Source organism: Thrips palmi, unplaced genomic scaffold (genome assembly GCF_012932325.1).
Source record: "Thrips palmi isolate BJ-2018 unplaced genomic scaffold, TpBJ-2018v1 HiC_scaffold_10, whole genome shotgun sequence".
In the NCBI taxonomy this organism is placed as follows: domain Eukaryota; kingdom Metazoa; phylum Arthropoda; class Insecta; order Thysanoptera; family Thripidae; genus Thrips; species Thrips palmi.
Window position 1 is genome coordinate 10992369 of NW_023144621.1, and position 24322 is coordinate 11016690.

Consider the following 24322-nt stretch of genomic DNA (forward strand, 5'->3'; position numbering starts at 1 on the left):
AGCACGGCAGGTTAGGTTACGGCGAATGCTGCCCAGCGTCGAAGTGGGTGTCCTCCCCGCCCTTTTTTTCAATAACCCGTGTGTCTTTGGCCGCAAGGTGGGGAATGAAAACGCGCAACTGTGGGAGGATTCTCTCTTTATTTGACGACTTGCAATTGCTCAGACTCAGAGGATGGCTTCGAAAGAGGATACAAATAATTGCAGTAATCATACACAGCATTAGTTGGCTGCTCGTCAAACGTTTTCACCGCAGGCGGGGGTCGCTGGAGGGTCCCTCGCCTCGCTGCGACTCCAGGCACTCCAGGCAAGCGCACGCACGTCCGGGGGCATGCGCCACCAACGCAATGGGGTGGGGCAGTTTCTAATAGGAACTTGGTTTCAGTCTAGGGCTGGTTGGGCTGCAAATGAGTTCGGTTGGTGGCGGACGCCTGCGGGACGCGGTACGCTCACAGTGCCGCGGCGTCGGTCTGGCGGCAGGGCTTCGGCCTACTCGAACTCCTCGGGCCACACGATGCGCTCTATCCAGGGCACGTAGTGCGACACCCTGGTGTACACGCCCGGCGCGCCGCGGCCGCAGCCCTGGCCGAACGACGTGATGCCCGGGATGGCGTGCATGCACGTGGGGCTGTAGGGCGTGTTGAGCGGGCCGCCGGAGTCACCCTGCAAGCACGCAAGCAGACACCTCAGCCAGGCAGTCCTGGCGGCGCCATGGCGGCGCACTGGACACGGTGCTCATCGTTTGTCCGACCTTATTTTGTCCGACCTGTCCAAATTTCACTTGCCCGTGAATCGGCTGAAAATTTTGTCCGACCTCCGTTTTGTCCGACCCACTTACACCGCCATGCGGTCAGGCTGCAGCTAGAGAGCAATTTGGCGGCGCTCAATTGATCTAAACACCCGCGGCTCACTCTCTATGTCAATCAAGACTGGATGCAGGACAATCCAAAGACATTTGTACACAAAATGTATTCAGAGTAACAGAAGTAAAATGAACACTACTATAAAGAAAATTTCAGCGAAAGAGGGCACCCCGGCGAACCGGCCCTCTTCCCCGCTGGCTTGGTGAGCCAGTGGTTCCCCCATCTCATCACAGGAGCAACCTCAGAGTTAAACCGCAGTGGCCCCGTCATTGGTCACGTCATCTGTGATGTGGAGGAGTCCTCTCATAGTAGGCCAGGCTGCCACCTTTCCCAGTAGTCGGGTTTCGTTCCCGGCCCCCTTCCCACTCAGGGGCCATGCTACTGGTACTCAGGAGTCTGCGTCACCCTGCCCAGCAGCGGAACCACTGGGCTATGAGAGGCACACTGAACGCCGGCCGATTTTGTATACTTGAACCGCCTTCTTGCGATGCAAGCTTGGTCAAAATATTCGATATCGTACTAGGTATCGAACCCCGGACCCCGCAGTTGGGAACCGACGCCTCTGCGCTCTCGGCCACCGAGGCCCATGGGTGACACTTTGCGAAGGGGAGCCTTTGAAGCCGCTGGTCCGAACCGTATAATCAGACAAAACGAGCGGGACGCTGGTATTCGATCGCTCGATCCGCGTGTAGGATTGAAACATCTCTACACGTTCGGCCACCGCGGCTCACCGGGGGAGCCGAGTGGCGCGACGGATCCAAACCGGATCGGAAAGTCACTCCCAAAATGTAAAGAATTGCCGGGAGTCGAACCCTAGCTAGCGATGCAAGCTTTGTCAAAATATTCGCTACTGTACTGGGTATCGAACCCCCGACCGCGCAGGAACTGACGCCTCTGCGCCCTCGGCCACCACGGCCCATGGGTGACGTTGTGCGAAGGGGAGCCTTTGAAGCCGCTGGTCCGAACCGTATAGTCAGACAAAAAGAGTGGAATGCTGGTATTCGATCGCTCGATCCGCGTGTAGGATTGAAACATCTCTGCACGTTCGGCCACCGCGGCTCACAGGGGGAGCCGAGTGGCGCAATGGGTCCAAACCGCATCGGAAAAGCCACTCCTATAATGTTAAGAATTGCTGGTAGTCGAACCCTAGCCCCCGCGCGTGATCATGATTTCCTCGGGATGCCACAGTGTGGAGCCAGCAGTGGGACCCTATGTGACTCACTTTCTCGAATCACTGGCGGCTGAGCGCGCAGAGGCGTCGACCCGCACCCGCAGGGGCTAGGGTTCGACTCCCGGCAATTCTTTACATTTTGGGAGTGACTTTCCGATCCGGTTTGGATCCGTCGCGCCACTCAGCTCCCCCAGAGAGCCGCGGTGGTCGAACGTGTAGAGATGTTTCAATCCTACACGCGGATCGAGCGATCGAATACCAGCGTCCCGCTCTTTTTGTCTGGCTATACGGTTCGGACCAGCGGCTTCAAAGGCTCCCCATCGCACAGCATCACACATGGGCCTTGGTGGCCGAGAGCGCAGAGGCGTCGGTTCCCAACTGCGGGGTCCGGGGTTCGATACCTAGTACAGTAGCGAATATTTTGACCAAGCTTGCATCGCAAGAAGGCGGTTCAAGTATACAAAATCGGCCGGCGTTCAGTGTGCCTCTCATAGCCCAGTGGTTCCGCTGCTGGGCAGGGTGACGCAGACTCCTGAGTACCAGTAGCATGGCCCCTGAGTGGGAAGGGGGTCGGGGATCGAAACCCGACTACTGGGAAAGGTGGCAGCCTGGCCTACTATGAGAGGACTCCTCCACATCACAGATGACGTGACCAATGACGGGGCCACTGCGGTTTAACTCTGAGGTTGCTCCTGTGATGAGATGGGGGAACCACTGGCTCACCAAGCCAGCGGGGAAGAGGGCCGGTTCGCCGGGGTGCCCTCTTTCGCTGAAATTTTCTTTATAGTAGTGTTCATTTTACTTCTGTTACTCTGAATACATTTTGTGTTCAAATGTCTTTGGATTGTCCTGCATCCAGTCTTGATTGACATAGAGAGTGAGCTGCGGGTGTTTAGATCAATGGAGCGCCGCCAAATTGCTCTCTAGCTGCAGCCTGACCGCATGGCGGTGTAAGTGGGTCGGATAAAACGGAGGTCGGACAAAATTTTCAGCCGATTTACGGGCAAATGAAATTTGGACAGGTCGGACAAAATAAGGTCGGACAAACGACATACACCGCAAAGACACCGACTGGCGGCGCTGGACGAGCTCTCTCTCACCTGGCACGCGTCCTTGCCGACCTGGTCCAGGCCGGCGCACAGCTGGCTCTCGTCGCGCAGGCCGTCCGGAAGCTGGCGCAGGTTGATGGGGCCCTCGAAGAAGTCCTTGCACTTGTCGCCGGGCGTGCGCCACAGCGCCACCTCCATGAGGGCCTTGGCGGGGTCGCCGTCTGCAAGGCGAACAAAACAGTAAGATGGGGTTCAATCGAGCATCAACACATTTACCAGCCACACTCACTCTCTTCCGTGAGGCCGAAGCCGATGAGGTTGAGCTTGTCCTTCTTGAGCTTGGTGTCGACCTGCAGGCAGGCGGGCCGCACGTGCGGCGTGCTCATGTCGGGCTCGCGCGCCAGGCGCAGCAGGGCAATGTCGTTGTACACCTCGGGGACCTTGTAGTCGGGGTGCCGCACCGCTTGCGCCACCGCGATGATCTGCGGGTTCGAGTCGTCCTCGTCGGACTCCGGCTCAAGGTCACCCAGGCGCACCCACTGGACCTTCCTGGCCACAAAAAAAAGGGTTGAAAAAGGAATTGCGGTGGGAGTTGAACCCGCGTCTTCGGCGGCGTTCCACATACCTGCTGCCGCTGTACAGGCAGTGCGCCGCGGTCACGATCCAGCTGGGGGCGATGAGGGCGCCGCCGCAGAACCACTGGATATCACCACGGTCCCCGGAGCCCAGTTGCGCCTGAGGACGAGAAACAGCCCGTCAGCGCCAGGGCGACACGGAACTAGGCAAGCCGCCGAGCCTCGATACTTACGAAGTGGGGGAACTCCCTGGGCAGCGCGGGGTTGCCGCCGATGGGGTAGGTGTGGTTGGGGATGCAGTCCTTGTCCGGGCCGAAGCGCACCGTGGGGGCGTACTTCTCGTACTCGACGCACTCTGGAGGACAAGCAGGCCGTGAACACCGCGAACGCCTGGACATGCTGCTCCACTCCACGCCCTCGGCGTCCACACTACTCACTCTTTCTGGCGACGTCGCCCGGCTGCTTGCCGGCCGGGGTGGCAGCGTCGATGAGCGGCACTAGCGGCTCCGGCGTGGGGGCCTTCATGGGGGGCTGAGCCATCGGCTTCATGGGGGGTCGAGACATGGGCTTCGTGGGGGGCTGAGCCATGGGCTTCGCGGGGGGTCGAGCCATGGGCTTCATGGGGGGCTGAGCCATGGGCTGGACGTGGGGGGCGTGGACCACGGGCGGCAGGGCGGGGGCGGGCGTGGGCTGCGGCGCAGCTTGCTGATACAGGTTGTCGAAGTACTGGAAGTCCTGCGGCGGAGCGCTTACAGGTACCTGGGGCATGGGCGGCGCCGGGTGGAAGTTCTGTTGCTGCTGGCCACCATGGTGGTCGTGCTGGTGGTGTGGGTGGCCGCAGGAAGGCGCCGGGAAGTACTGGAACGTGTAGGGGTCCCAGGACGGCGACGGGAAGTCGTCCTGGGCGTGCTGCGTGTACTGGGCGTCCGCCGCCAGGCCGGGGCAGCACACCAGCGCGCCGTCCGCGCACATCTCCGCGTGCCCCCAGTGCTGCATCTGGCGGGCCGCGTACGCGCAGTCCACCATGTTGGCGCACACGCCCTCGCTGGAGGTGCCGCGGTGGAAGCACCGGCCCAGCCTGTCTGCAGAGAACGGCAAGACGCTCGTTAGCACGAGCCCCACTCCAGTCGGACTGGAACACAGCGGTCATCGCGGCGGAGCGTGCAGGCCCGGCGCATAGTTCACCTGATCTGTCGATGGAGGCCGTCTTCGCGCCATGCGAGAAGCTGCGGTGGTGCGCGACGGGCGGCACGGATACCAACCGTCCCTCGGGCACGTCGAGGTTGCTAACGTCAAAGAAGTACCAGTCCACCAGCGACCGGCCTGGAAAAGAAGGCGGTGTTGGTGTTTTGGTGCCGTGGAGTGAGGCACCGGAGACACGTCTTAAAACACCAAGCCGCGCCAACATTCCGATCGGGGCTTCGAAAGACCACGCGTCTTCCACGGGGCCCTTCATGTCCTGCGAGCGGATCGGCAATCCCGCCGACGGCAGACGCTTCCTGCGGTTTCGGTCGCTGCCCTTTCCTTTGCGCCGCTTGCGCCGCGCGGAATTATCGAAGCCAGGCGTCTGGCTGGCCGCCTGGAGCGGCTGGAGCGGGGCGCCGGCCGGCGGCGTGTTGTTTACACTCATTGACCTTGAGCATAATGCCATTTTGCCATTCCCGGCAGCCGGCCAGTCACTGGCCGCATTAGCGCCAACTATTTTGTTCCGACTTAGCGACCAGCACGTCGATGCTCGCCAAGGCCGCCAATCGGCCAATTTCGTATGTATTTGTAACGGCCGCCGAGTCGAACGCGGTTTTGCTTTTCTCAGGACGAAGAAACCAGAACAAACGTCACACCGCAGTGTTTACTTTTTGTCGATGAATATGACGCCTAGTGCTTAGTTGGTGATTTTCGGATTTCCCTTACAAACGATCAAGTACAGTACAGCCAAGTTCCGCACGAAGAGAACACTGCACTTTGCTTTGTTCGTGCTTGTGGCAGGTCAGTGGCCGCGCTGTCTGGCAGCCGCCTCTCGCCTTCGACGGACTGCCGCGCTGCTAGAACAAAGACACAGAGGGCCTACCGGCGAACTCTTACCCTCCGGTTGCTGTTCCGGGGCCTGCGCCTGGTTCTGCCGGAATTGTCCCGGGCGGATCTGGCCCTGGCGTACCTGGCCCTGGCGGCCCTGGCCCTGGGCCAAGCTCACGGCCAGCAGCATGACCGCCAAGCAGCCTCCGACTCGCACCGTCGCCATGGTGACCGGCGTCCTGGGGCCTGGGGGCACGAACCTCGAACCCTGCGGTGCCTGGCGTGCACCGAAGCTGTTCGCGAACTGACTACCGGACAACGACTGGACTCATCTCCTTGTCTGGTACCACTCCAGGGGCATTAGAACCTGCAGAGTCCCTGCCCCCCTCCCCCTCCTGCTCGCGCCGGCAACCCGGCGGCGTGCCCTGTCCTGCCCCGTCTGATGCGAGCTGGAAAAAAGGAAGACTCCAGCCGGCGCGGCTCCAGCATGACGTCATCCAGCATCCCTGCAGTCCAACACGACGCCGTCATCTGCGAGTGGGAATGCGCGCCGCCGTCTGTTCGTCTATATGTCTGTCTATCTGAAGAAGCATAAAACCAGCATGCGCATTTTACCAAAATGAACACAGTCCTACATCATCCTTACCACTGTAATTTCAAATCCTCCAGGTATCTGACAGTCTTTCCGCTCGTCTGTGTTCGCCGTCGAATTCGTAGACACCACGTGAGGCGTATCGATTGTGGAAGGCATTTCAACTGAGCTCGGCACTAATTGGATAATTGCACCTCCACGATGACAATCAATTGAACGCCGGGACAGCCCGCCGAGTTTGCCGACTGGATCGAGACTAGACCGGCGAGACGGGTTGCTAACGTCGCCATTCAAGCCGACGCCTTTCCTTGATCATCTTTCGGGCCGTGATTTAAAGCCGAAAATCCGCAAGGAAAACAAATTTCCGGGCACAAAGTGGTCCATCGAAAATAATTACCAAAATAGTTGGAATTGAGACTGGCGCGAGCGAGGTGTGGCGCCTAATTATACGCCCAGAGTGCCATTAATGGACCGACGGAGAGCGAGAGAGGGGGGGGGGGGCGGTCCGATTCCCAGTCCCGCGGCGGGGCTCTGACGTCAGCGCGGCGGCCGCGGGGAAGACCAGCAGCAGGCAGCTTTTCCAGTGACGATGTCCACCTGGTCCACCTCACGCAGGACACTGCGGCGACACATGTTACCGTGTTACTATGTCGCAAAGCGCGCCGAATGTTCTGAGGCAGGATAAGATCTCAGGCGAATGGCATCTATTCGCGGATGGGCGGCCAATGACCCTGCCAGGCCCTGCCAGGCCGGCACGGCAGGCAGGCCGTCACCCACTTAGCGAACCCGGAGGCCTCGCAGTGCAAAGGGCGTGGCGGCGTTCCGCGCCCCAAAACAAAAACGAAACGGAAATCAAGAGAAAGACTCTACCCGCCGAATCAAAACGACCGGCCTTATCTACCGCCCGGGCCGGCTGGCCGGCTGCAAATTTTCAGGTCCTCGTGTGATTTGGCGGGGCGCGGGGTTGCGCGGGGTTGCGCGGGGTCGACCCCGGGGCGGTGATAAGGGCCTTAAAAAGGACCGGGGCGCCAAGCCACAGCACAGAGGCGCTCCGGCACTTGGGCTGGTCGCAGTTGGTCTGGTCTCCTCGTCCACGCCAAGCAGTCCGAGATGAAGCTCACTCTCTCCCTGGGGCTCGTCGCCCTCCTGGTGGCCGCCTGCACCGCCGGCCAGTACGGCAACCGCTGGCAGCAGCAGGACCAGCGCAGCAGCCGCTTCCAGCGCGGCCAGCAGTCCGACCAGTCGTGGCACGGCGCCTTCTACGCCCCCAGCAGCCAGCGCGGCTACCAGTCCAAGCAGTACCAGAACTACCAGAACCAGTACCAGAGCTACGTCGCCGGCCAGCAGGGACAGCAGTACCAGGACCAGCAGTACCCCGGTCAGCAGGGCCAGCAGTACCCCGGCCAGCAGGGTCAGCAGTACCCCGGTCAGCAGGGTCAGCAATACCCCGGCCAGCAGTATCAGCAATACTCCAGCCAGCAGGGTCAGCAGGGTCAGCAATACCCCGGCCAGCAGTACCAGCAATACTCCAGCCAGCAGGGCCAGCCGGGCCAGCAATATCCCGGCCAGCAGAACGGACAGCCCCGCGTCGGTAAGTATCGACTCGACTAACGAACGCCTTGGTCAAAAGTTGCCGAGACTGATTTGTTGGAGTGATCTTGTTCCAGCCGACAAGGATTTCCTGATCCGCCAGAAAGCCGTGCTCCAGCTCCTCGTGCACATCACCCAGCCCAACCTTTACCCCGAGCTGGCTGAAGTGGGCCGCAAATTCGACGTGTACAACAGCGCCGGCTACTTCAAGAACGTCCAGGCCTACCAGAACTTCCTCGCCGTCTACAAGCAGGGAGTCCTGCCTCAAGGCGAGATCTTCAACTTGTATAACGATGACTACCTGAACCAGGCCATCGCCCTGTTCGACCTGTTCTACTTCGCCAAGGACTTCGACAGCTTCATCTCCGTGAGTGCCACAGTTTGATAACTAGACCGCTGTTTATTTCTTCAGACGACGTCTTGATCCCGCTTGTTTGCGCAGGTCGCCGCCTGGGCTCGCGACAACTACAACGAGGGCCAGTTCGCCTACGCCTTCTACGTGGCCGTGATCCACCGCGACGACACCTACGGCATCGTCCTGCCTCCCCTGTACGAGATCTACCCCTACTTCTACTTCTATGGCAACGACCTCCAGCAGTTCTCCCAGGCCAAGCAGCAGGGTAAGCCTCGCGTTCCTAAAACACCTCATCTAGTTTTGACTTTCTTGCTATATTGTTCTAAGTTTTTGCTACTTTCTCTAGGCAAGAACGCGTACTCCGTGTACACCAACTTCAGCGGCTACAACTACGGCTCTTACTACGGAAACTACTACGGAAACCAGGAGCAGCTCCTGTCCTACTTCACCGAGGACATCGGCCTGAACGCGTACAACGCCTACTCCCACCTGTACAACCCCTTCTGGCTGAGCGCTGAGAAGTACGGCTACAACTTCCAGGCGCGCGGCGAGTACTTCTACTACTACTACCAGCAGATCCTGAACTTCTACAACCTGAACCGCATTGCCAACTACCTGCCCGAGCTGGAGTACTTCGACTGGGACAAGCCCATCCCCGTGAGTGGCTGCTCAATTATTATCGGTCACTTTTCTGTTCTTTCCTTTTGAACTCGTGTTTGACTTGACCATTTTCTGTGTCCGTAGAACGGCTACTACCCCAACATCCAGTACCACACCGGCAAGCCCTTCCCCCCTCGCCCCGACAACTACCCTCTGCAGAGCATCCGCTCGTACACCATCCAGGACATCCAGTACATCGAGTACCGCATCCAGGAGGCCATCGACTCCGGCTACGTCTACAGCGTGAGTGTCCACTGCTGCCAACTGACGCAGCCATCGGAAAGCGCGTAAAACTGACACGGTCCTTTCTTTCGAGCAGAAGGAGGGTTCCCGCATCCCCATCGTCAACTACATCAAGGGTATCAACCTGCTGGGTAACATCGTGGAGGCCAACGGCGACTCCGTCAACTCCCGCTACTACGGCTCCTACCAGTCCATGCTCCGCAGCCTGTTCGCCCTGATCGTGGACCCCGGCTACAACCACGGCGTGAGTGCAGTTTCCCGCAAAAAACGCGCGCCACGGTGCACTCGGTGCCACCGGATACACCACCGCTTTCTTGCTGCAGGTCGTCCCCGGCGTGCTGGCCAACTACGAGACCGCCCTGCGTGACCCCGCCTTCTACTACTTCTACAAGTACATCAACCGATTCTTCCGCCAGTACGCGTACAACCAGCCCTCTTACAAGTTCGAGGAGCTCGCCTTCTCCGGCGTCTCCGTCAAGAACATCGAGGTCGAGAAACTGTACACCTACTTCGACTACTTCAACGTTGACGTGAGCAACGCTTTCTACGTGAACAACGCCGAGGAGGCCAAGTCCCTCAACTACGTCGCCCGCAGCCTGCGCCTTAACCACGAGCCTTTCAACTACAAGGTACTGCACAGTTCGTCCACGCCGTAAAACAATTAACTTTTCAAAACCTTTTCCTAACGGCGTTGTGATGATTTGTTACAGCTCTACGTGAACAGCGACAAGAACGTGAGCGCTCTGGTCCGCGTCTTTTTCGGTCCCTCCTACGACGCGTACTACAGCTCCCTGTACGGCTTCTACGCCGGCGGCAACGAGGGCTACTACCAGGGCTACCCCCAGCAGCAGAACGTCAGAGACGCCTTCCAGTACGTCAACTTCGACAAGCTCAAGGAGTACTTCGTCGAGTGGGACCGCTTCCCCGTCAACCGTAAGTACATCGCGGAAATACGTGTTTCCTGTTTTGCACCCTCTTTGCTCCAATCTGACCACCCTTTCCGTTGCGCCACAGTCGTCCCCGGCGAGAATGTCATCAACCGCTCCTCCAAGCAGTTCACCTCCACCGTGGGCGACTACCCGTCCTTCGACCAGATCTACCAGCAGGTGGAGGCCGCTCTCCAGGGCCAGGGCTCCTTCTACATCAACGACAACGACCAGCAGTGCGGCTTCCCCGACCGTCTGGTGCTCCCCATGGGCAGCAAGGAGGGCACTCCCTTCGCTATCTACGCCGTCGTGAGCCCCTACACCCAGCAGAACCAGCAGCCTAGCCAGCAGTACCAGCAGAACCAGCAGTACTCTTGCTCCGGCGTCTTCAACTACAACGACAACCGCCCCCTGGGCTTCCCCTTCGACCGCGAGATCGTCGACTTCAACCAGTTCTACACCCCCAACATGTACTTCAAGGACGTCTTCATCTACCAGAAGTCTTTCCAGCAGGTCAACGAGCCCAACAACACTGCCTAAGCACTTTGTGATACATAGTAAATAATTCCTTCTGTCAGGTTCACCGCTCTAATAATTTGCCAACACTTTCAAAATAAATTATGCATTGAGTCATTCAATTCTAGTCTCTTTTCTTCCCCCACGTTAATCGAGTTACATTACAAAGTATGAGTGGTTGAATGAACAGAGATACGACATCGTTGCTTTGTAGACAAGCTACAGAAACATTTTCAGAATCTTTATTATAGCTTGCCAGTATACATACAAATGCATTGATATGTGCACAGGACAGTATTATAGCAAAGTGGTGGTCCAGCCAGCACGAGCAACATGATTGAGAATGGTCTGCACACTAAATTAGACGACTAGAAATGCAAATGCATTTACACATTAGCACAATGCCAAAGCACAATACGAAGGAGAATGTGGCCTCAGCAATAAATTCACTTAATCTAAAAGATAATGACACAAACATGAGAAAGCGGCTGTTGTTTCACATCAGCCCTACACGATTTGACGATGAAATATTTACAATGGAAAATGAGAGAGAAAATATTCTATCAACTTAAAACATGACTAGATGCAAAACCACCGCAGCTCTCCACTCTCGTCGAAACATTTAGTTTGTTATTCCTAAAGAGCAGAGTACATTCAAACATAAAGACTCTCATCCGAGCCCCATCTGGGATATATTTCTTAGGCCTCAGAAAATGGTCCACTGGGTTTCCAGCAGGAATTGGACTAGACAAACGTGCCACACCAGCCGTTACAGGCTAAATAGAGGGGCGACCGCGACTCGCAGACAGCACAGCCGAACCATTCCTCTCGAGGCCGTGCAGTCTGCCGCCATCAGCGCGGCGCACATAGAAAAATATTGGAATTTCTCCTTACAATACGAAGAGAAGGATAACACTGGCTTGAAAACGAAAGCGAGACTAACTTGCACTCCAAGTCCTGTCGGGGCCACGAGTCCACAGCCTCATTCAGTCTTAGCGCCCTGCTGGCCTACTCGAGGTGCTCCAGGTGCCCGCGGCCCGCGGCCTCAGTCGTGGCCGTCGAAGCCGTTGCCGTTGGCCGCGTGCAGGGGGCCCATCCCCATGGGGCCCATGGGGCTGGCGGGCGGCGCCAGGCGGCTGGGCGAGGGGCGGTCCTTGTGGGGGCCCAGGCCCTGGCCCAGGGTCTGCGACGAGTAGCCCGATGGCGTCCTCTGCAGCCGGTTACCGCCGCCGCCGTTGCGCGCGTTGGGCACCTGCAGGTACACGCTGCCCACGCGGGTGCGCGTCGTCCGGGTGAAGTCGGAGTGCGTCGAGTACATGGAACCCGCCCGCTGGAGAACCGAGGCCTGCCCCTTGTAGCACCTGCAGCGAGGCACACAGTGAGAAGGGAAGTGTCCGCGGCGGCGCGGCAGGCCGATGGTTGGCCAGGTCGGCGCGCCTACACCGTAGGCTACACGTACCGGCCGCCTTTGCGTACGTACCAAGGGACGAAAGTGACTAGAAATGTCCTCCGATACTTGTCGGACAGCGCGCAGTAGAGCAGGAAGTTGGAAGCCGCGTTGACGGCCACCAGGAAGTTGAAGATGTTGCCGAGGGCGCGCTGCACCGTGGAGACACGCGTGAAGATGGAGTACACCAGCGTAGCGGCGGAGGGCGTCTGGCACACCAGGAACAGGATCACGACGGCGATGAGCGTGATGGTGATGCGGTTCTCCTGGCGCTGGTGCTGCGACACGGACTGCGGCTCGTTCTGCAACAGCAACGCTCGCGTCAATCAGAGCAGCCAGGAATGGCTAGCTAGAAACACCCTCTACACCGTGAGTGTGGGGCGGCAAGAGCGCCCGGCGGCCCTCCAGGCCCCGTGCACGCGTGCGCGGCGGGTCGGCCTACCCGGCCGTTTGCGGGCGCTCAAGCTGGACCACGCCGCGCCGCGCCGCGCCGCTCCCAGCAGGGCCGCAGATGCTCCATTTTTCAGGCTGCCGGGGGAGCTTGTGACAAATGGAAGGTCCACTCACAGAACAGCGTATGTCACATGCAAAGCCCCCACGACCGCTGGCCGGCGAGGCCGAGGCGAGGCCGTGACGGATGCATGGACACATGGACAGCGGACGATTGACGAACCTGCGTCATGGAGCGGCGCGCACGCCGGCTCTGCCGAACGGCGTTGATGAGGAAGCAGTTGAACACGGCCAGCAGCAGCAGCGGCAGCAGCGTGAAGATGGTGACGCTGGACCAGTAGTACAGCGTCTTGTACAGGTCGTTGTCCCCCAGCCGGCTGCAGTGAAACAAAGGAAATAATGTTGAGACGCGCCGGGGTTTGAACCCGCTCAACCATAAAGAATGGGCCGTAAACAGTGCAGTAACGCCGGCGTCGTCAAAGGAAGGCAGTCCGCGGTGCATGGCAGGGCCAGCCGTTAATATCCGGCTTAGCGCACAGAAAAATAAATCCAAGCTCAGCTAATTTTTGTCAAGCAGATTGTTAAATATTTTGTTATCACCTAATCAAGAGGCACCAACAATTTTTATTGGCGCCGGTGGTAAACTTCTCAGTTAAAAAAACTTAGCGCTAGTCCTGATCTTTTTCGTAAAGTTTTGGCCACACAGCATTTGGCTGGAAAGGGGATGTCCTTCCTCTCAATGTAGGCCCCAGGGCGGGGCCGGCGAGCCAGCACCAGCGTGGGTCGCGTAGGGCGAGTCCAGCGGGGTCCGGCCGGTGGGGCGCAAGGTGGACGCCCAAGCTTTTAAAGCGTCAGGGGTGGTTTGTCCTTGGCAGGGTACCCATTGGCCGAGGCCGGACCCGGCAAAACAGAATAGGCCGAAAGTGAAAACTGCGGGGACCTGGCCGGCCCGACCTGGCCGGGCAGCACTTAGCCGATTGGGCATTAGGGTCGCTCGGAGGGCTCGGAGCGCTCGGAGTGGAACCTGGTCCTGCCCTGACCTCGTGTCCAGGATGATGCACTGCATGCCGTTGGCGTCCTGGTGCAGCACCACGCTGTACTCCCAGGGCACGCTGGACGTGGCCGCCACGCAGAAGACCCAGACCGCGGCCACGGCGCGCCTCGCCCGCTGCTCCGTGCACAGCAGCCGGCCCCGCATGGGGTGGCACACGGCGATGTACCGCTCCACCGTGAAGGCCACCGTCAGCCAGATAGACGTGGCGGCTGCGGGAAAGAGGAAGTGAGCAACTTGGCGCATGAATATGGCCAAAGAAAATGAGTGCGAATAATGAGATGCTTACTCATGGAGTCGGCCAGCCACAGGATGAAGGGCCAGACCTGCCAGTAGAAGAAGAAGGTGGCCTCCATGGAGCCGGGTCCCGGGTAGTGCTGCAGCGACAGCAGGAACACGGCCAGCAGGTACAGCAGGTCCGACACGGCCAGCGCCGTCAGGTACACGTTGGTGGAGGAGCGCATGCGGCGCCGCGTCAGCACCACGATGGTGGCGAAGTTGCCCACCAAGCCCACCACCACCACCAGGGGCACCAGCACGCGCTGACAGAAAAAAACAATTCAGAAACGTTGGGCTCCACTTCTTTTTGTCCGACCTTACCTCTCTTGCATCGCCATTTTTTTCTCCGACCTACGGTTTGCCCGACATGTTTTCAGGAAAGAAGAGAGGGAGATGGAGGTCCGTCTCGCCAGACAGGTAAGCTACATAGAACTGAACCAACTACGAACCTAACCTAACCTTAAGTGAAACTGCTACCGTCGAGACCTACGCCTGGCTTCTTACACACTGCCTTACCGGCTGGTCTCCATGAGCCGCGGTGGCTGAGAGCGTAGGGGTGTTGGTCTCCCAACTCGATGAACTGGGGTTCAACACCCCCCACTAGGTCCACAATTTTCGGATCACATTCCGACTCCGCAATTTTGCGTCGACGGGCGCTTCCCTCGCGGTGATGACTCCGCTCACTCCTTGAGGCATATATACAACCTCTCGGCGGTCAGCCATTGTCCGGAAGGTTACGGGTGGCGTATGACTCCGTTGTACCAGGCAGTGGCTCGCCGAGTGGGAAGGGGGCCTGTACTGTTTTGGAAACGTGGCAATCTGGCCCTATGATCCTGAAGGATGCCCATGTGGGGGACTACGGGAGCACCAGGCCCGTGACAAACACAATCTCTTTCTTTCTCTCTCTCTCTATCTCTCTATCTCTGTCACCCTACGATCGCCGGCTGCCCTCATAAGGCGGTCCTTCATGTGTGGAGGGCTATAGCGGTCCTACAGAAGCTGAACTATGCGGTAGCAGTTTAAAGCCTGGATACACCGGTTCCCATCCGAACACCGAAGTTAAGCAGGCGGCTCGAACCCCATTGCGGGGAGAGAGGGTCGTAGGGTTCAAATTTTTTATGTTTTATTTTAAACCAAATTTTATATGACTCCGTCGTGGGTACCATGTGTTGTCGAGTGTGGGGGCTGGGGGCTGAGGCGGTGGTAAGGTCAGACAAAAAGAGGTCGTAGAAAAATATAACAGCGGGAAGGGGGTTGGACGAATTTCGGCAGGTCGGACAAAAAGGGGTCGTACAAACGATGTACTCCGCTCTGACACTACACTGTCTACACGTACCTGGATGAGGAACCGGGTGCCCCGGAGGAAGCGCTCCTCGGCGGCGAGGGGCCCGTCAGGCCAGTCCGCGGTGAACGAGGGCACCGCGCTGCAGTTGGGCTGCTGCGACACCACCTCGGCCACCACCTCCACCACGGCCTCCACGGCGTCCACGGCGTCCATCGCGGCGTGCGCAGGGCGTGCGTCCGCCTGCACGGGCACACAATCAGCGCGGTCGTTACCTCCAGCGAGGAGAAGAAGCAGTGACCTCAGTGACCTGTGGGGTGACTTTGGTCGGAGCCAGGTCCGGGCAGGACGGGTCGCCGCCCCGGCTGCCTGTTGTCAACCCCGATAGGTGCTTTGACGCGCCGCCGCACCCCTCAGCGAGTGGGGGTGGCTGTCGCACCGCCGCATCGCGGGCTGGTCAGGTTGCCGCCGTCTGTGGCCTCCCCCCCCTCGTCAGGATATGTGTGTATACCCATGACGCCCCCGCCGCCCTCCGCACCGCACCGCCGCCGCTGTATCAGCCGGTGGGATCGGCGGGGTCCAGATCGGCGTGACGGGGTGGCGGCGCGGCGGCGGTCGGGACGCCCGCATCGCCCGCATGCCCTGAATGGGAATTTACCGCGAGCACGGCAGAGGCCCTTCTCCCTTTCCCCGATGAGATTCATCGAGGCGCCGCCGACCTGTTTATTTTATGCAAAGGGCTTTCCCTGTGGAGGCACAGGAGGTTCATGTTTGGCGTGTCTTGAGGGGCGGGGCGGGGCGGCGGCTGAAAGAGTTGACCCCTCGTGAGTCCTGCGCCCGCTATATACGGCGGTAAAGTACCCCACGGAGCAGTACATCCTGGAAGTAAGGACGGCCTCGGCGCGGGCCGGGGGGCCGGGGGAGGGCGGGCACCGTGGGCACCGAGGGGAGGCAAATAAAGCTACGGAAACCTCCAGTCCTTTTGCTGTTCTTCCATTAAGTCCCCACGCCATTTAAACATGATAATTCTAAACGAGTGCAACTTTCGTCCATTAATCTTCGCTGCGGTGAGTTATGATGTGCGCGGCGCGGTGCGAGTGACGCGAGGACCGCGCTGCACATGCAAAGGAATGCAAAGGAGAGGGAATGAAAACAGAAATAAAAATCGCGGCTGGATAATTAATTATCATGACCGTGCGCGGGCGGAGGGAGAAGCTAAAAAAAGCGCCGAGCATATAAAGTATCAGCCGGAGAGTATTTTTCTTTAGTGCCGGCACCAAGGTCATGCTACGCGCGCCGCGCGGTGAGGGCGGCGGGCGGCGTGCTTCTGGCCTGGAGTGGACTGGATGTGGACTTGATTTACAACCCACCCCTGGCCCCGCGCCACGCCACGCCACGCCGCGCCGCGCCCTTCTGCGAGGAACTGCATGTGCTTGGCGTTGTGTTTGCCCTAGCGCGCGTGTGCGTGTGTGTGTGTGTGCGCCCGCTCGCTGTCGTTCTCGCGTCGCCGTCAAGTTCCCCGCTTATTGCCGCCTGGCTTTGCCTTCCGATTCCACCACACTGCGAGACCCTCGTCGGCGCCACGCCACCCCCCGGCCACGTTTTCCTTTGCCTCGCGGGTGAGAATGCGGGCCGCCCCGCCCCGCCGCGCCCCACCCCGCCCCGCCGCGGCCCTTGGTGAGCGTTTATTGTTCGGCGTGCAGGTGATGCCGCGGGCTGGCGCCATGCCGCCGCTGTGGTGGCGCTGAACTCCGCCAACGAGCACCGCACCGGATAAAGGCAGCACGGCCCGTCCGTCCGCCGCCCCACCTGGAGCAGCCTCAGCAGCTAATCAGTGGCCGCGGTGGCCGCGGTGGCCGCGGTGGCCGAGGTGGCCGCGGCGGCCGAGGTGGCCGAGGCCGCGGTCGCGGGATTGGCCGGAGCCACCGCAACGTGAATTCGGGACACGATTTATTGGGCCGGCACTCAAACCAAATTGGACATGAATAGAGAACACAGAACGGAGAGCACTACCACTCCGTCGTTGGCGTGCACCGGTGTACCGTGTACCAGTGTACCACCGGGAGCACGAGCGCTCTCTGCGCGCTGCGCTCACGGGGCCGCGAGTTTCGGGGTGTTTCCACACTGTAAGCCTCCAGACGAGACGAGGTGCGCGCTGCTCGGCGTTTGACGGTTCGGCGCGTGCAGGCGCGGCGACGCCGAGGCGTTTCTGAAGCGCGTCATGTCGGAGGGGGGGCAACAGGGGGGCGCTTTACTGGACAAAGTTCCTCGCGGCGACAAAAGTGAGAGATTGGCGGCGCCCCGTGGGGCCCCGTGGGGCCCGCAGCCCGCGGCCCGTGGCGCCACACCGCAATACCCTCGGGAAAGTGTTTCCGCGGACTAGCAGTGGAGTGGAGTGGAGTCACAGGAACGGGGCACGTCTGGCGGCCTTGGCCAGAGCCTTGGCCCGCTGAATGTGTTTCGAAACGTGGCCAGTCCACACACGATTGGGCGAGGGTGACGCCATCGCCCAAATTTTGGCGCCGTGGAGGGTGCATCAGTTTCGTTTAAACGGAATGCCATATCTCATCCAAATTTGAGCGAAGAACATTGCTCAACTCAAAACTGGGTGACAAAGCCCAAAATTTTCGTCACGATTACGACTCTTTGTTTCTTAGTGCCCGGATTAGGGTGAGTGGTTGGATGCGTCCCCGGAGCCCGGAGCAGCCAGCAGAGCGAGCTGCCCTGCCGGCCCAGCCAGCCCTGCCCGGTCCTCAATGAGGCGAAGCGGGACCAGAAGACCGAGGCACAGTGGGTCAAAACGGTAAAAATCGGGAAAAAAATATTTTCGTACGCTGAATTACTCTCCCGATCGGAGCCTGAGGTGGCCAGATTCGGATTCCCCCAGAAAATTTGAGTCAGAATCATGAAAAATAGCCGTGGCTTTTTGAATACCCGACGATGTGTGGGTCATATTAAGAGAGTGTAATTTTTGATTTTAGCCCATTTAGCTGTTTTGGAGGCCCATATATCGGCGGCATTTGAAAAAGCCACGGCGATTTTTCATGATTCTGACTCAAATTTTCTTGAGGAATCCGAATCTGGCCACCTCAAGTTCCGGTCGGGAGAGTAATTTCGGGAAAATATTTTTTTCCCGATTTTTACCTTTTTGACCCACTGTGCGAGGCTGGGGCTGCACTGGCCATGAATAACCCAAAGATTGAAAGGCCGGAGCCGCGGCGAGGCAGAGCGGCGCAGAGCGGCCACCGCCAAGACGCCGCAAGACGCCCTCGCCTCGTCCGCCACCCCGACGGCCACTCTCACGACGACCGGGCCACTTTCGCAAACCTCACGACAAACGCCAAACACCACTCGAGACCTCAACTTGGTACCGCTACCCGCCCTGCCCCGCCCTGCCCGCCTCCCGGGCTAGAAGCTGGCTGGGACACAGCGCGCGGCGGTTCGGCGATCGCAAGGGGGAGCCTGTGGCGCGGCGGCGGTGGCGGCCCACCCCCTCCTTCCCACCGATGGCCCCGGGCAGCGACAGTTGGATCATCAACTTGCTGCCAAACTATGCAGAACGAAGAGCGCTTTTTACTTGCAGCCAAAAGTCAAATCAAAAGTGCCAAAAACCAAGTTGTTTATTTTTCTACCCCCGAGGCGGTGTTCCAGGAATTTTCAAGGGGGGCGTGGCGGCGACGCAGACCTCAACGGAGACGTATCGCGTCGCTGTGACCGCGCGTCGCTTCGCGCGCTCAGCCTTGTAAATACCGCCATTAATTACACACGCACAGCGCGCACAGCGAGCAGCCCGGCGGGCTATGAGAAATGCGGCGGTCGTATTCCGGGACCAGCGAGACGGATGTTGGATGTTGCGGCGGCCGGCTCTGATTCTACGAATAATATTCGCCCGTCCCTTCGCGGGGCAACACGGCAACATTTCACGCCGCCAGGCCGGCGGGGCGGTAAGCACACTGGCTCGTTCCGAACGGAGCTCCAGTCTGTCTCGCACTCACGGGGCGTCCTGTGGGTGCGAGCGAGACGGAGCGACGCAGCAACGGCTCGTTAAGTCGTTAATCCGAGCCCGCGCGCCAAAAAGGGCCGGCCGGCCGATCCAGCGGCCCGGATCGGATCTTGCCGGTGATAAATTTTAAAGCCCTGCACGTCCCGCACCGCGCCGCGCGCTGCGGTGGCCGCACAGGCCGCACTCCACAGGATAACGGTCACGGCGTCGCGCCGAGCGTCGCGCGGCAAGCCGGGCTGCGTCTCGGTCTCGACGGAGAGCCGCAGCGGGGCAGCAAAGCCCTCCGTCTTGGTGCACTTCGACATGGCCTTTGTGGCTGGGAAATGTGGTGCGCCACGCCAGCCACGCCGTCTTTACAATACATTCCCAATTTATGGCGGGCTTTCTCATCTCTGCTCAGACGGATGGACCGGCGGAGAGGTTCGACCGGCGCCGAGGGCCGAGGGTCGGGGAGGGGAGCTAGCTCCCCGAAGAAGACAACGCGGCCACCGCGGCGTCGCCCCGAGAACAAGGCAACGAAAACAATAAATCCATTGGCAACTTTTTGACTTTGGTGAATCGTGCCTGGCTGCCCTCGGGCTGCCCTCGGGCTGCGCACGGCTCTTCTTCTCCTGCTGCAGGAACAGCGGCGCGCGCCTCGCGGCCTCGGCCACGGCGGAACACCGCCCGGTCAATATTTGCCGGACCCTGATGAAACTTTTGGCCCGACCGAGTCAAGCTGGAAAACTGTCACCGAGAAGGTGGCCTCCCGCTGCTCGTGCCGGCGGCGCGGCGGCGCGGCGGTGGCGCCCCTGCGGACCGATTCCGAGAGTCGCTTTCGTCGCTCTGTCTCTCTCGCACTCACGGGCATCCCGTGTAAGTGCGAGAGAGACGGGCCGCCGAATCAGTCTGCTGGCGGCGGCCGCAAGGCGAATCGCAGTGGCGGGTGGTGGACTTGATAAGTTGGAGTCACGCGCCATGGCCGCCGTAGATTCTCGGACCTGGGGCTGGCCGGGCCGGGCCGGGCCGCTCCGGGGCTCCCTAACTGAACGGGTGCCGACTAGACGGCGAGGATAAATCCAGCTCGCTTTGCTAATTGGACACTTATAATGGATGGCGCGCACGCGGGGCGGGGCGGGGCGACGGCGGCGTGCCCGCCCGCGCCCGCCAAGTTAGCGCGCTTCCTGCCGCACTGCCGCCACAAAGAACACTGTCTCGCGGGACGCGGTGCCGCAGGAAGGGTTTTGTTGGAACACGGACGCGTGCGCGTGAATGACAGCAATGACAGTCCCGTGCATGGCGATGAGTAGTGAGCCTGCCCGTCTGCCTGTCCGCCTCAGCGCCTCAGCGCCGCGAGCAAGCGCCTCACGCGCCTCACGCCACGCCGGGCGAGTTCAAACGATTAATTCTCAGCGCCATACATCATCCGGCCGGTTAGCACCCGCAAGGTGCGTACCCAAAGGGGGCGGGGTGCCCACGGCGCACTCTTGGGGGCGGATAGCGCGGAGCGGCGGCTCACTGAGCAAAGAGAAAGGCGCCCGCTAACCTTATCTAAGGCGGCGTCAGAGATCCCACAAAGAAATTAGACCCGCGCAGCGCTTCCAGGGGGTGCGGGGGCGGAGAGAAGGACATCAGGGCGTGGTGGAGGGGGAGGGGGAGAGGGCTGGCGCAGCAGCAGGGCGTAAGCACCACGTCGCGTTCTGCCAATGGTGGCTTTTTGGTCCACTAGTTGAATCGAGTATCGATTTGCCATTTCGTTCGTCTCACTTCCAGAGGGCATCGGGCGCTGCAGCAGCCGGCTCGGCCCGGCTCGACGCGCTGGTCCGGGCGGGGCCCGCTGGCCCACCCCAATGGTCTGCCCGTGCCTGTTTTGGGGCCCGCGCCCTTTGTTTGCGACAATCACGTGCAGCGCCGCGGCCCCCAGGACGACGAGGACGACGAGGAGGAGGAGGAGGAGGCACGCGACAACGAGCGGGGCAAACAGACCGGAACCAATGAGGGGCGAATAACGGAAAAACGGAAGCAAGAAACATCCCCCGCTCGGCGCGGTGCGCGCTGGTATTTATGGGGGGCCGCGTGGATTGGGGGAGGGGGTGCGGGGGGCAACGGAGCGGAAAAGATGATACTGAGCGGGTCGAACCGAGCCGAGCTATTCAGTTGACCACGGACGACGCTTTGGCTCCGCAAGGGGGGGGGGGGGGCTGCCGCGATCTGCTTTACTGCTAAGTCAACCGCGGGGGCAAAGGAGGGGGGAAAGGGGGGGGGGAGGCAATCGCCGTGGCCGGCCGCGATAATGCAACGTATCGCATGCCCGAAAAGGTGCATATCGTTTGCCCGACATTTTTGTGTCACAGAGTAACAGAAATAACATCAATACGATAAAGAAAATTTTCTTTCTGGTACTCTATTTTTGCGATTTTGCCAGGTCGGACAAACGATATGCAACCGCAAAAAATTCAATTCAAGTTCCGTCGCTCCGCCCAACGGACTCAGGCCGCAGTGGCGTCGTAACTTAGTTCCCCAAGACCGGCCCATGATTCTGGATCGTTTGCGCGTGGCGGCTGGTTGCTACCACCGGCAGGGTAATAATAGCGAAAAAGAGAAACCTATCTCGCCGAGCGTGGCCGAGCGTGGCCAAGCACAACGAGACCGCGAATGAAAACAAACGAGGAAACTGTGAGGCCCCGCGGGCTGTTTCCGAAAACCGCCCTGTCTCTCTCGCACCCTCACGGAGCGACCCATCACGGCGAGAGAGAAAGAGACAGATCGTGTTGTGCGGCCTTTCACTTCGCGGTTCGCGCGTCCGGGAGTGAGCGGCGGTGATTTTCTCCCGGGGTCTCGGCCTCCTCGGCCACGGCCCGGCCCTGGCCAGCCCTGGCAGTGACGGGGGGACGAGCGGAGCTTGAAGGCGAAAAAGCGGTGGGCAGGTCGGCAGCGCGGTGGCCAACGGCGGCGCAGCGCTTTGAGGTGTCCTGCTTTATGGCCTTGGTGGCGGCCGCGGCCGCGGTGGCGCGCAAAAAAGGCCACATCAGTCAGTCGCTGGACGGACGGGGGCGGGCCGGGGCCGGACCGAGCCGGATTGCGGGGATGCCACGGCCTCGTGGTCAAGCGCCCCCAGATTGAGGTAATTCACGAAAAAAAAGTTAGCACGGCAAACAAACAGACGAATCAACACAACACGGAGGGAGTGAGGGATCCAATCCCGCGAGAGTACTCCGCACTCCGCGTGATACACCTGCCTCCCGGGGTGCCTTAAGCCCCCCGTGTCGCTGGAGGCATGTCGTGCGACGCGGTGCGACGCCGTCCTACCTGCCGTGAGTCAGGGCCCAAGAGGAGTGCGCCTTGTTTTTCTTCCTCGGAAACACTTTGCCGCCCGGACGGCCAGGACCCGCCAGGACCCGCCCTGTGCAAGTCGCCGTGCCGCGTCAGGCCGCGTTCGCCGCAGCGCGTCAAGGCGCGTCAAGGCGCGTCAGCCTCCGCCGGAAGAAACAGAATCTGAGCGTGGTGGCGGGAACGGAGGGGACAACATCGCGGTGACGCCAACAAGAGAAAGAGAGAGAAAGAAAGAAAAGCGTTATCGTTTTCTATCCCGAGGTGAAATGGAATCTTTTGCCCAGTCGTCCATGTCAAGGTTATTGGATGGTGCACCTGGATGTGCGATATGAGCCGCAGAGTGGAGTGATCTTGTTGTTGTTGCTGCTGCCTTCTCGGTAGGGGAGATCGGCGTGAAAACAGAAACAGCGGCAGCGGACTGGGCTGGCTGGGCGATGGGGCGAAAGGAGAACGGGCTGGGTGTTGGACCAGATGAAACACGTTTGGCGGCCGCTTGCTGGACGGGATGCTGGGGCTGGGTTGACTGGGGCCACCGCGACCCTCTGGGGCGCTGTGGGGCCGTGCACCGCCTGGGAGTGGAAAGATGTGGGAAGGCCCCCCAAGCCGATGGCGCGTTCTTGACGCTACACGCGATTTGCAATCGGCACGGTGAACACGGGCAGCGACAGGCCACCGTTCCTTCGAAACGCAACCTGGACTTATGAGGGAGCGGCAGGAAACTGTAGCTGGCGTCCTTTTGGCTCTGTTCGGCGCGAGGCAGCCAAACGTCACGCGGGGACTGTTTTTTCTGCGGCCCTGAAGAAAAGGCGGACCCCCTTGGAGCCGCGCAAAGGGCTGAGAGAGAGAAAGAAGGAGACAGAGAAAGAGCAGAAAGAGCTGCCGAGGCCTCCAACAGGCAATCATTGCCACTCCGGCCGAAAGTCATCGTCCCTCGTCCGAGATTCGTGTCCACGTCCACACCTTTTGGCCGCTCGTTCGGAATCTCGTTCGGTCGGTGGTTCGGATTTCATCGTATTCCTGCCCATCAAGCTCATTATTAGAACATCAAGCGGAGAGTGGCGCGGCGTCGCTCCATCCCTGAACACTGAACACGCCGCGCGACGCCGCTCGACGCCCCGCGACGCCCCGCGAGGTGGTCCCGGCAATTTCTATCCCCGCAGGGGTCCCCAGTCCCCGGTCCCCAGTCCGCCGCTGCCGGAGAGCCCCCGCCCAACCCTCCACATTATTGGACTGACTGACGCCTAATTTCGGCGGGAGAGGCGAGGCGGGCGAGGCGCGCACATCCCGATGAGTCCGGCCCGGCCCGGCCCGGCCCGCCCACGTTCCACGGTGTCCAGCGGGCCGCTCCGCTGCGGCCGGACCGCCAAATTGCGTGGCCTGCTCGGCCCGGCCCAGCCTGCCAAGGCCGGCGTTCGGTTCGGCTTCAGCCTGGCCGGCCCCGTGATGAAAATGTGCTAACCGCGCCGAAGCCCACAGGCCGCCGGACAGAACGCCACATCGGGTGGCTCCGGCTGCGGGACTTACGCTGTTACGGCCGCGGACCACCACGCCGCCGCCACGCCACGCCTACACGTCGGGCGAGAGCGAGGGGCGCAGGACCAGGGCGTCATCGCGCAGCTGTCGCGCGTCGCGGCCGTCGACGTCCATCGGCCCAGCCTGGACACCCCGCCCGCGCCCCGCGCCCCGCCCCGCCCGCGCCCCGCGCCCCGCCCCGCGCCCCGCGATCGACAGCACCGGACACGCGGCGCGACGGCGGGGTGTAAAGTTGACAAACGACGTCTTGTTTCCCTCGACATCTCTGCCTCCCTTCCTCCCCTCTCTCTCCCTCTTTCGCAGCTTCCGCACCAACCGCCTGGCTCTCTCTCACTCTGCCCCAGACCGAGCGATCCGTCGCCAATTTTCTCGAGATTAATCAGATATTGTAATCGTCTGGGGGTGACGTGGCAAG

General features: G+C 60.4%; 3 protein-coding genes across 3 annotated transcripts; 1 reads left to right on the forward strand and 2 right to left on the reverse strand.

Moving 5' to 3' along the window:
* Positions 1-119: 119 nt before the first annotated feature.
* On the reverse strand, positions 120-6000 carry LOC117648340 (serine protease Hayan-like). Its single transcript, XM_034390834.1, has 8 exons — positions 5738-6000; positions 4841-4978; positions 4093-4737; positions 3889-4010; positions 3706-3815; positions 3370-3629; positions 3132-3301; positions 120-660 (listed from the first exon to the last, which is right to left on the reverse strand). Exons 1-8 carry the CDS (start codon positions 5892-5894, stop codon positions 487-489), a joined length of 1776 nt encoding a protein of 591 aa, XP_034246725.1. The 5' UTR covers positions 5895-6000; the 3' UTR covers positions 120-486.
* Positions 6001-7296: 1296 nt separating this feature from the next.
* On the forward strand, positions 7297-10672 carry LOC117648337 (allergen Cr-PI-like). The gene is made up of 9 exons (XM_034390819.1): positions 7297-7851; positions 7928-8217; positions 8293-8470; positions 8552-8862; positions 8950-9108; positions 9185-9352; positions 9432-9737; positions 9819-10041; positions 10123-10672. The coding sequence occupies exons 1-9, from the start codon at positions 7371-7373 to the stop codon at positions 10572-10574; spliced, it is 2568 nt and encodes an 855-aa protein (XP_034246710.1). The 5' UTR covers positions 7297-7370; the 3' UTR covers positions 10575-10672.
* Positions 10673-10750: 78 nt separating this feature from the next.
* Positions 10751-15300, reverse strand: LOC117648528 (FMRFamide receptor-like). The gene is made up of 6 exons (XM_034391044.1): positions 15114-15300; positions 13788-14040; positions 13488-13710; positions 12671-12824; positions 12031-12299; positions 10751-11911 (listed from the first exon to the last, which is right to left on the reverse strand). The coding sequence occupies exons 1-6, from the start codon at positions 15273-15275 to the stop codon at positions 11596-11598; spliced, it is 1377 nt and encodes a 458-aa protein (XP_034246935.1). The 5' UTR covers positions 15276-15300; the 3' UTR covers positions 10751-11595.
* Positions 15301-24322: the final 9022 nt, after the last annotated feature.

Bases quoted from the DNA above. Each gene is read 5' to 3' on its own strand.
- LOC117648337 (XM_034390819.1), top strand. From the start codon at position 7,371: ATGAAGCTCACTCTCTCCCTGGGGCTCGTCGCCCTCCTGGTGGCCGCC. The intron at 8,863-8,949 runs GTGAGTGGCTGC...CTGTGTCCGTAG, and splicing joins ACTGGGACAAGCCCATCCCC to AACGGCTACTACCCCAACAT. The intron at 10,042-10,122 runs GTAAGTACATCG...GTTGCGCCACAG, and splicing joins GGACCGCTTCCCCGTCAACC to TCGTCCCCGGCGAGAATGTC.
- LOC117648528 (XM_034391044.1), bottom strand. From the start codon at position 15,275: ATGGACGCCGTGGACGCCGTGGAGGCCGTGGTGGAGGTGGTGGCCGAG. The intron at 12,825-13,487 runs GTCAGGGCAGGA...GTTTCACTGCAG, and splicing joins TGCATCATCCTGGACACGAG to CCGGCTGGGGGACAACGACC. The intron at 12,300-12,670 runs GTTCGTCAATCG...TTGCTGTTGCAG, and splicing joins CGCGCCGCTCCATGACGCAG to AACGAGCCGCAGTCCGTGTC.
- LOC117648340 (XM_034390834.1), bottom strand. From the start codon at position 5,894: ATGGCGACGGTGCGAGTCGGAGGCTGCTTGGCGGTCATGCTGCTGGCC. The intron at 3,816-3,888 runs GTAAGTATCGAG...TCTCGTCCTCAG, and splicing joins CCAGGGAGTTCCCCCACTTC to GCGCAACTGGGCTCCGGGGA. The intron at 3,302-3,369 runs GTGAGTGTGGCT...TTCGCCTTGCAG, and splicing joins CTTCGGCCTCACGGAAGAGA to ACGGCGACCCCGCCAAGGCC.